General features: G+C 50.4%; 1 protein-coding gene across 1 annotated transcript; it reads right to left on the bottom strand.

Annotated features, from left to right (window-relative positions):
* Positions 1-7,830: 7,830 nt before the first annotated feature.
* Positions 7,831-9,795, bottom strand: LOC123070055 (aspartyl protease family protein 2). The gene has a single exon (XM_044493068.1). It carries the CDS (start codon positions 9,738-9,740, stop codon positions 8,262-8,264), a length of 1,479 nt encoding a protein of 492 aa, XP_044349003.1. The 5' UTR covers positions 9,741-9,795; the 3' UTR covers positions 7,831-8,261.
* Between the last annotated feature and the right edge of the window lie 1,194 nt (positions 9,796-10,989).

Here is a 10,989-nt window from a genome sequence, read left to right as displayed (position 1 = left end):
AATACATTGAAACATCTTCACATAAGTCATACATTTTGAGTTCACAAATTTATGACAAAGTTTAGAGATAATTTCGAGTTCATACAAATTTTATATGGGTACATGGGTACGTGGGTATGGGTCATACGATCCCATACCCGTACCCGCTCTACCCGATGGGTTTAACTTTTCCCTATTTATATACCCATGGGTAATTTTTTTGTCTCATACCCTTACCCTAATAGGGTTTTTACCCGCAGGGTACGTGGGTAATGGGTACCCATTGCCATCCCTAGTTGTGTGGTTGGCACTCTACCTTTTACTTATCTTGGTCTTCCTGTGGGAATAACCAAGCCTAAGATTTTGGACCTAATGCCTCTGGTTGACAGTATGGAGAGGAAATTATCTGTCAGTTCTTCTTTTCTTGCTCATGGAGGCTACAGTACCTGATTTCTGCTCTTTCTTTTGTGCCCATTTTTTCCCTATGTAGCCACGACTTACCTCCTGGTATTCTAAAACAGTTGGAATGAATTCAGAGACAATGCCCTTGGAGGAAATATGGGCAGGATTCTGGTCAGTCTTTGGCAGCTTGGGGTTGGTTTGCAGGCCCAAAAATAGAGGCGGTTTGGGTATCCTGAACTTGAATTTTCAAAATGAGGCTCTAATTCTCAAACATGCAAACAAATTCTACAATAAAGTTGATGTGCCCTGGGTCCAACTCATTTGGAACACTTATTACCATGAGAGAGTTCCTCATGCAACTATCATCTGTGGTTCTTTTTGGTGGAGGGATATCTGCAAGTTAATGGATAAGTTCAGGATGGTGCCTGCAGTGGATGTTAACAAGGGAGACACTGTTCTATTCTGGTCTGATTCCTGGTCTCTGGGGGATTCTAGTACACCCCTTGATCAAAGGTTTGCGAGACTGTTCTCATATGCGATTGACCCTCTCATTTCAGCTGCTGAGGTTTTTGCTTCTGATGAGCTTACTTCCCTGTTCCACCTGCCTCTCTCAGAGAGAGCTTTTGGAGAGTTACAATGCCTGCAGAACTTGCTCCTTCACTCCAAGCATAACCTGGAGTTGAATGATATTTGGGTGTGGAAAGAGGATGGCAAGGGATATATTGCCAAGAAATACTACATCTTCTTGCACAAGCATATTGTGTTTAACCCACTCATGTCTTGGGGCTAGTTGTTGCACTATGAGGATTAAGTTCTTTGCTTGGATGATGATCATGGACAGGCTAAACACCGAGGATATGTTGGAAAGGAGACACTGGAATATCTCTGATTCTAATCTTTGTGTCCTCTGCCCCACGTGCACCAAGGAGGATAGAGATCATTTATTCTTTCAATGCAATTTTAGTTGCAGAGTCTGGAATTATCTTCAAATCAATTGGATGGCAGGGGATGATATGATTGTCATTGCTTATCATGCCAGAAGGGGGTTTTGCAAACCATTCTTCTCAGAAGTGGTTTTCCTTGCATGTTGGAACATTTGGAATGTTAGAAATGACAAGATTTTTAGAAATATTAGGCCTTCATTCAGAAGGTGGAGGGCAAACTTTATTCTAGATATTTCTCTTTTGGCACATAGGATTAAGCCTAAGTTCAAAGAGGAATTGCTTAGATGGATCTTCTTTTTACCACCTTGAGGGTAGCCTGTTATTTTTTCCTTTTTTCTTTTTGGGTCTCTTGGACCTTGTAAGATCTGTACATGTGTAATCTTGTGTTGGAATAAATAAATTGTTGTGGGGTTCATACCCTATAGTTCCAGGTCAAAAAAGTTACTACACTAAGCATATGATGCATCACACATTACTACACTAAGTAAGCATATATAATCATATTATTACTACACTAAGCATCTCAGATTACTAAGCATATCAAATTACTACACAAAGTAACATACCATGACATGGCGGTTAACATTCGTCCTTGTTAGGCGGGTCACGAATGGCATCTCGACATAGTCATCACGTGGAGGAAGTATGTGCCAGAGGCTGCCTGACTCGTCCTCGCTCAGCCTCATTCTTTGGGTATTGAGGGCTTTGCCAAATGGGTCCTCATCATCTTCGTCCTCCGAGTTGACGTAGATAACAGACATCATTGGAATTTGTCTACTAAGGAAGAAACTGATCAATTCACTCCCAGTGAGATGCATGTAGGCGATGAAACAATCCCATTCATCTCCTCCAATCTGGGATATCTTTCGTCCCTTCTCGGCCTCCATAGTGTAGAGCCCCCCAGAGCGTCGAAGATCACAGTGTCTCCGGTAATGAGCTCGTTGAACTCCAATCTCACATTGCAAGGGACGGTCTGTGTAAGAAAAACCAAAAAAACACACATAGCTTTACTGAAAATAGCAACAAAAACAAAAGAACTAACTGCTAGAAGGTTCATATAATGTGTTACCGCTACAAGAAGAAAACGCGGTTGGAAGCAGATGGCAAACAGCGTGCCAGTTGCAAGGCTGGTTGCGCACCTTGGCTGACATGGTGGTGGCTACCCATTCTACACAAAACATATTGAAAACTAAGTATATAATCAGTTTGTACACTAGTAAATCAATTTCTACTAAACATAATTGGAGTTCATTTTACACAAAGCATATTAAAAACTAAGTATATAATTCTACACTAGTAATTGTATATACAAATAAACAAAATCCACGGAGGGAGACAGAAATAAACAAATTCTACACTAGTAATTCATAGGGGTTTATTTTATTTATTCCTAACTTTCTAGACTACACTACCAAATTAAGTTGAACTTGAATCATTAATATTCTAGACACTCAAAATATTTCTAATCAAAATGCACTACAAATATCAGATTCTACACAAATAGCAATTAGATTATCACTAAAATTTCTACACAAAGCAATCCATGCAACTAATTTTGGATTCTACATCACACGAAACAGTCCATGATATATACTAAAGTTTCTACACAAATTAAAGCAATCCCCTAAATCAGCTTCTGCATGAATCCCAAGGATTCCATGTGGCATGTCCGTGGGCGGAGGAGGTGGGAGTGGAGAGAAAGGAGATGCGATGGGAGGAGAAGGAGTGGATCGAACCTTGCTGCCGGCGAGGGGCGGCGACGGCTGGTTGAGGGGGAAGTGTATACGGGGTGGGTGTGAAATAAGAGGGTGCTGACTTAGGTCTTTTACTAAGTTGACTCAAGTGGGCCATTGCTGGAGTGGGCCTAAAGTGCAACGCCATAGCTAATAACAACCCAAATAAAAAAAGATTAAGATTAATGAAAGACTTAACAAAATAAAAGACTCAAAATTAGAACGGATAGTAAAGAATAAAAGTCCCAAAATGATAAAACACTAATAATAATAATGATGACAAAAATATAATATAATATATTCATTATTTTGTTGCATTTGAAAAGTCTCGCTTATTTGTTCATGTTTGTTGAGTATTCTAAGATGACTTCTCATATAATAAGAAGTGAGAAGAAAAGAAGAGAACAACAAACTGAAAGTAAAAACGAGTCATTCTTAATACTTTCCCCCTAGAAAAGATTTCAATAAGAATTTTTTGAAATTCAGCTTCTGAAGATATAAAATAGTGACAAACCTAACAATTGGGCATGTAAATCAAGCTAAAAGATAAGCCATCGTATTTCTAAAAATATATCTGAAAATCCTTTCTAGAAGTTATATTATGATAATCTAAAATAAGTGTGAGTGTAGTTTTACCAGGAGGTTAGCACGCACATCAACCAGAAACATGTTTCAGCTAACACCTTGAGCACAAAGGGACACAGTTAAGCAAGCATCACAAACAAATCAATAAAGGGACCATCCATGGCAAAACACCAGCGACCTACAACCATCAAGCACGAACCAAAGAAAGCTGAGAAACAGGCTCCCGCGACGCGCCCCGTGTGCGCGTCTCGGGAGATCCAGATTGGCCGTCAGCGACTCCCGCTCATCAACATCTCCATCCCCTCGCCGCCGCCGGAGTGCGCCTGCCGGGCGAAGCTCGTGCGGCACGGGCGGCGGCGAGGCACTCCCTCCTTCCTCTGGTCCTCGTGGCGGCGGCGCAGGTTGGCTGTTCGGGGATAAGGGGCGCCTCGTCCGGTTGGTCTCCCGGAGGCGGGGACCGCTGGATCCGACAGCGACTGGGCTAGGAGGAAGTGGCGCGGTGTGGCCGCGCTGGTGGCGGAGTTTCGGTCAAGGTCGTCTTCGATCTAGATCGGGATCTCCATCGGAGGCGTCACATGGCGGTGGCGTGACCGGATCGGTGGCGGCGTCACCGGTTCGGCGGCGGGCACCGCTCGGTTCCAGCCAATCGTGAGATCGGGACGATGTGGCCTCCGGTGAAAATCGCGCCTGACTGTAGTCATGGCGGACGATGGCGGCGTCTCGGACGTCGTTCCCTTCTTGAGGCATCATCGTTGCAGGTCACGTCAACCTGATCAGAAGGTTCCGGGGGAAACCCTAGATCTGGATCTACTGGATCGGATGATGGCGATGTTTCGATGTCGTTCTCCCTCCTGGGGGCATCGGTTTGGAGCAAGTGTTGGCTGGAGGGGACAAGAGGAGGAGCGGCGTGGTATCTGACACGTCAACAACGGCGGGTCTCAGCGGCATGGAGCAGCGGGGTCTCGCCGGTGGGCGTGTGATGATGGACGAGCGCAGGATGGTTGCGTTGTCTGGCGTCATGGTGGCGTAGACGGCAGCTAGACCGGGCAAAGGTACATGCAGCAGTACAACACTAAAGATGGATTGTTGGCAGGTGGCTGCGGCGGCCTCATGCCCGGCAGGCGTCCAGGTTGAGGAGTGCGCCGGACTGTGGGTGCCCCATACCCGGCAGGCGTCCTGGTTGGGACCTCAGGTCTTAGATGTTAGGTTTGGCTGCAAGGTCTGTTTGATATTAGGCCCAGACTATCAACATTCCTTCATCAATTGGATAGGAGCAGCGATAGATGTTGCCTAGACGGTGGCTTTAGTCTTATTTTTATATGACTTTGTAAGGTCTTGTGTGAATAATTAATAAAGTGGTTGCATGCATCGTTCAGATGCAGAGACCAGGGATCTTCCTCCATTTCTAAAAAAAAGCACAAACCAAAAGTGCACTCAAATCCAAGCTCTAAACCACCGGAGCCAAATCGGAAAAGCTATACTGGAACATAGCACATGAGGGTGGTCGGGAGGAGAGAAGAGAATTATCGAACCGTAGTAGAGGAAGCTAAGGAGCACCTGAGTCTGCAGCCCCTTGTTTTTCACTAATCCAAGCATTTTTTTACACATTCATGGTTACCTTGACAGCTTTCCTTACGTCGAGCTTGCCCACACCAGAATCGAGCACCCACGCCCATTTCCAAGCTCACCCAATGTTGCGCTCCTCCGCACCCGGCCCGTTCCCACCTCGACCTCGCCCGAGTCGGACTCGACCACCGCTGCTCCAGGCCCGTCCCCCACCTCGACAATGCCCGCGTGGGACCCTAGCAGTATCGCCCCTCCCCGAGCTCCTCCGCTGGCTGCTGCCCATGCTCGGATCTATGAAGAGGAGGTGGAGGCGGCGGGGGAATGGGAACGGAAGAGGGAGTAGTGGTGACGTGTGGGTAACGGCGGCCCGACAGCAGGAGGCGGCTGCGACCTGCAGGATTGGCTGCCCTTGCGCGCGAGGCAAGTGGAAATCGGGATCGGGATTGGCGCGACGGCTGCAGCGGCAGGTTTTACTGAAGCTATCGGGCGGTTTTGATCTTTTTTCACCGCGATCGAACCACCAAAGATCCGTTTCACGTGCCAGCGCCACGTTCATTGACCCAAAGAAACAACATCAACCATCCACCCACTTACAGGTGGGGCCTCCAGCGAGAATTACAGCCGCGATGCATCAGGGAGCTACAATTCGTAGGAGCTTAGTAACTCTAGTGATATTTAGGGGCGATGTGATGCCCGCGTTGGAGTTTCCCTAGGCAGAAGGCACGGGGTTGTGGTTCAATCACGGTGAGTTCAAGGCGGTAGATTTTACTAGTACCGGAGCAATAAGGCTGGCCATAGTGGGGTACCATAACCGGTGACATGCACTTGGGACTAGCAAACATGCTTATGTGGCACACAATTAAAAAAGATAAAAATGGTCAGAGTAACATAGGTAGATACCGTATCATATTAAATGTTATGCTACTTTATGTAATGCATGACAGTAAATATGGTCATCTATGATATACAACTTTATGATACTATGCATTATAAAAGTAGTACATATAGTAGTATCATGCATATATGCATGATATAGTAGTATATGATACTTCTCACTATGAGTAGCCTAAGTGCAGTAAGTGCAGCAGCGGGTGGTCCGGCCAGTTGTGGGTGGCTTGCTATGTGTAGTGTGTACCCATTGACATTATCATTATGCGGCGGGTGACGCACCGTCGGTGCTATTTCCTCGTAATAAAGCCGCGTGGCGACGGACGGGTACAGGAGGGAGCGAATGCAGGCAGGATTTGTGGACGGAAGGCCGGACGGAGCACGCGAAGCACCGATGCCGCGTCCCGATTTTGTACATTGTACAAGTAGAAAAGGAAACGCGTACTTTCATCCTTCGTTCCGACGCGTAGAGCGGAGTTTCACAATGTCTGGCACTGTACGCATTTGCTCGCGAAGATGAGTAGCTGGCGCAATCGAGCATGGCGGCCTTGTGAAACGGCTGCCTTCGTTTTCCCGTGTCCTCCGCCCTCGCATCCCATGTGCCATGTTTACACCTCTAGCGGAACCGGTCGGCCACCACCACCTTCTCTCGCTGTTTACACTGCGCGTGAGCCAGTAGCCTCAACCGGAGGAGGCGTTGCCATCAGCACCAGTAACTGACGCGGGTCGCAGCGCATTACGAGTGTTTTAAAGAAATTCGGATGCATGGGGTAGTAGGTGGCAGGAGCCCTACCCGACAGCGACAGACACAGCCAAAAGGAGCACGGTGCCCGAGGCAGGCAGCCCCACCACAGAAGAAGGGCAAGGCAAAGCAAAGCAAAAGCACCAACGTTCTCCTCCGCTCCTCATCAGAGCGAACAAACCGTCCGCGATTTCGAGCCAATCTCTCTCCTCGCCTCTTCGGTCCCATTTTCCGGCCCTGGACAATTAGTGAGGCTGGTCACAATGGGGAGGAACTTAGGAGTAACATCACACACTCCAATACAACTTTGCTTATGTGGCACATATTTAATGAAGAGAGAGGTGTTTATGGTAACTATCTAAGTTACCGGAACATCACACACTCCAAGAAACAATGAGTCTATAATCTAATAAATACATCGTTGCATGACACTACATAGATGTTCCTATCCACTATGGAGGTAGTAACATAGTCTAGAGAAGTGTGTAAGTTACTATTTTATGTTCTTGCCCATTGTGACCAGGCTGAGACCACATGCAGGAGTAACCCCACTGGCGACGTCTCTTTTACTCCTTGGTACAGTTAGAGAGCTTCCAAATGACGACGGAGGAGCAGAGGGCAATTTCGAATTGTCAAGGCACAGCTAACCGGCCAATCTGTATGTACATGTGTGTGTGTGTGAGTGATGAAAGGGTGATCTCCAAAATACAGTATAAAATAAAAGCAAGTGTGATCCAACAAAGAGAGCCAGTAACACGGTAGGCCAGCACGTAGGAAGAACACTGGTGTTTAGTAAAATGGATGAGAAATGCTAGTTGTAGAGAAAGGAGAGATAGCCTGTTTTTTAACCAACAGTTTTACAGCCTTGAACAAACAAACCGCCTTAGGGCATCCACAGTGGTAAGAGGCAGTGCTGCCTCTAAACTGGGGCCCACGGTGTTGCCTCTAAGCTTAATCGAAAAGCTCGCAGTGTATGGCGTACTGAGTAGCCTTTAATGTGGACCCCATAAAACTATAAATAATTCGTTGGTTTTGTGTCGCTTTACATCAATTATATGCTTGAACCTCAACTTCCCACATGACAAGTAGGGCCCTGGGAATATTTTAATAGAAGGAAAATGCTTGAAGGCTGCCTCTACGCTTGGAGGCGACGCTAGCGATTTTGGCTTGGAGGCGAGTGGCTGCAGTGCATGGCGACGGCCTCTAAAGCCTTAGAGGCGCGTTTGGAGGCAGCAAAAGGCAACATTGTGGATGCTCTTATCCTCACACCTTACCCTGCCCGACAACTCTGCCCACCGCCAGAGCTTTCACAGCATCCAAAGCTCTCACCCATCACCTTAACTAAACCCCTCATGATTAAATTATGACTGACAAAGCCGTACTTTCATCCGCTAATCAAGCGACGTTACTCATCAGCATATCTTAACAGCCCTTGGGCACGAAGGCGACGCGCTGGCCGTCGCCGTCGAACACCACCCGGAATCCCTGCTGCTGTATGTTGCCGATGATGGACACGCCGCCGTCCGTGCCCGCGAACGCGAAGCAAAACGTCCCTTTCGAGTCCACCGGGATCAGGTAATTCTCCGGTGGCAGAGCCGCCTCCGCGCCACCGGCGAAGTGCATCGACACGGTCGGCACCTTCACCACCTTGCGCCCGCTCAGGTCGTAGCACGTGTCGAACAGGGAGAACCCGCCGGGAGAGAGCCGGAGCCCAGCGGCGGCCCCGCGGAATGCGTCGCGCAGAGCCGAGTAGGCCGGGCGGGCGAGCCGGGTCACGGACGTGCCGGAGTCCACGATGACGCCACCACGCCCCGACGACGGGTCGAGACGGAGGTCGGAGTTCGCCACGCCAGGGACGCGCGCGCCGCCCACGCTGATACCAATGAGCTGCACGTAGTAGAACGTCTCCATCCGAGGGTTCTTGACCATCGGGGTGAAGGACGAGGCGACCGTGGAGCCTAGGGCGCCAGAGCCAAATGTCACGGTCGAAGAGCGGGAGGCGGAGTTGGCCGACGAGGTACGGTCCACAAGGCAGTACGAGAAGCTCCGCCCGTAACGGCGGGAGATCTGGGTGGGGAAGGATAGGCTGCCTCGGCCGAGCCCGAGGAGGCCCGCCGCCGCGACGAACAAACCCTCGTTGTCGTGGCCGCACCCCAGAGCGACGCGCGCCACGCGGGCACCGCCGGCGAAGGTGAGGGTCTCGGTGGCGAAGTCTCCGGCGGTGACGGAGCCATCGCCGTAAGCGACCTGGTAGAGGCACGCACTGCGGCGCAGGTCACAGCCGCCGGAGTCGAGCCTGCGGCAAAGCGGGGCGGCGCAGCCGACCGCGCCGTAGGAGCGCGAGCGGCGCGGGTCGAACACCTGGCCAGACTGCTCGTAGCAGCGCCTGCACGGCGCGCACTGCAGCCACACGACGTCGCTGCCGGTGTCGAGCACCATGAGCGCCGGCGTGGCGGGCGTCCCCACCCCGATCTTGGTGAAGTACTCCCCGCTCCCCTGGGCCAGCCCGGACACCACCGGCGCCACGACCCCTCCGCCGCCGCGACGCGTGCCGTTGGCCGCGCCGGCGGCCGCCGAGAGCCGCGCCGCCCTCCTCTCGTCCCGCTCCAACCGGTGCGCGAGCAGCTCGGCCGCGGTGGCGTTCTTTGAGAAGTCATCCCGGTGGACAACGCGGAAACGAACTGTCGAGGCGGCGGCGTCGTCTGCAGCGGCAAGGTTGCCGGCGAAGACGTTGGTGTCGTCCTCGCGGGCTAGTTCCGACGGGGCGGAGACACGGTCGGGCGAGAGAGGGGTGGCGAGGAGGGCCTGAATCTGGACGGGCTTGGCAGAGGCATGGGAGGCGGCGGCGAGCAGGAGGAGGAGCGCGGAGAGGGGGAGCAAAGGCGGAGGCGCCATGGGCATGTGAGGGGAGTGTGAACTGGAGGTGGGGCGGTGCTGTACTGGAGTGGAGTGGCGCGGCGTGTATAAGAAGGGAAGAGTGCGCGAGTCATCACCATTAGCAGGAGATTGCATTAAATTAAGATTAGAAGGGTGCGGGGCAATTAATGAGATAGTTCTTTGCGGATGTTTGGGTTGGCAGCGGCGGTGCTCCTCCTCGAGGTGGCGGTGGGATAGGAATAAATGTTGCTTTTTATATATCAAGAATAAATGTTGCTTTGCGCAGCGGAGTGGACACTTGTTTGACAGATTTGACTGTGGGAAGACCTGCTGGTGTGGACACGTCTTGTGTGTGGTGTCGGCGTAATCCGGTAATCACATGCGAAATCGAATAGGGAAATTTGGTTTTCATAGTGGCATGACGATTTTCCCCTAGGCGTGATTCAGTAGTTGGTGATGTTTTTCTATGCTTTAGGTGATGGTGATGAGTGATCTACTTCCTTTGTTCCTAAATATTTGTATTTCTAGATATTTCAACAAGTCACTACATACGAAACAAAATGAGTGAATATACACTCTAAAATATGTCTATATATATTCGTATGTGATAGTCCATTTGAAATGTAGAAAGACAAATATTTAAGAACGGATGGAGTATGTTTGTGTGATTCAGCTGTGTGTCATAGTTCCACGGCCCATGTGCCTGTTTTTTGGAACTACCCATAGCAGTCCCACTTGGAGGCAGTAATTGAGACGAGCCTGGACGTCTCTCTCCCTCTCCCGTCCGACGTCCGAAGAAGAGGGGCGACTTTTTACATCTCCTGGCCGATCCACCTCTACGCCGCCGGTGCGCCGGATCCCTCGTCCTTCGTCCGTCGGCGGGAGGGCGGGGGGTCCTCGTCTCGCGACTGCAATTAGTGTAGGGTCTGTAGGGTTACCGGTCGGCGGCGATGAGGAGGTGGTGGAGTCGCCGGTGTGGTTTTTGTTGCAGGTGCGCGTCCCCTTCGACTCCGGCGCTCGGTGGAGCTCTGTGTCCGTGGTGGCGCGCCTGCTTCCCCAGCACTCGCGAATCGACGGATTCGTGTTGTGCTTCCTTCCCAAGTCAGATCCCGCGGGGCGGCAGATCTGGGATGTGAAGATCTCGAAGATGACGACATGGTGGTTCACGGCGGAGCCGTTGTTCCTGGGCGTTACCTGTCTGGAGGCGGTGAGTGAGGACTTCCCAGTTGCCATGGGGATGCCTTCGTCGATCCAAGGCGCATGCACGAGCACA

Source organism: Triticum aestivum, chromosome 3B (genome assembly GCF_018294505.1).
Source record: "Triticum aestivum cultivar Chinese Spring chromosome 3B, IWGSC CS RefSeq v2.1, whole genome shotgun sequence".
NCBI lineage: Eukaryota > Viridiplantae > Streptophyta > Magnoliopsida > Poales > Poaceae > Triticum > Triticum aestivum.
The sequence above is the reverse complement of the archived record's forward strand: the minus strand, read 5'-3'. Positions and strand labels throughout refer to the sequence as shown.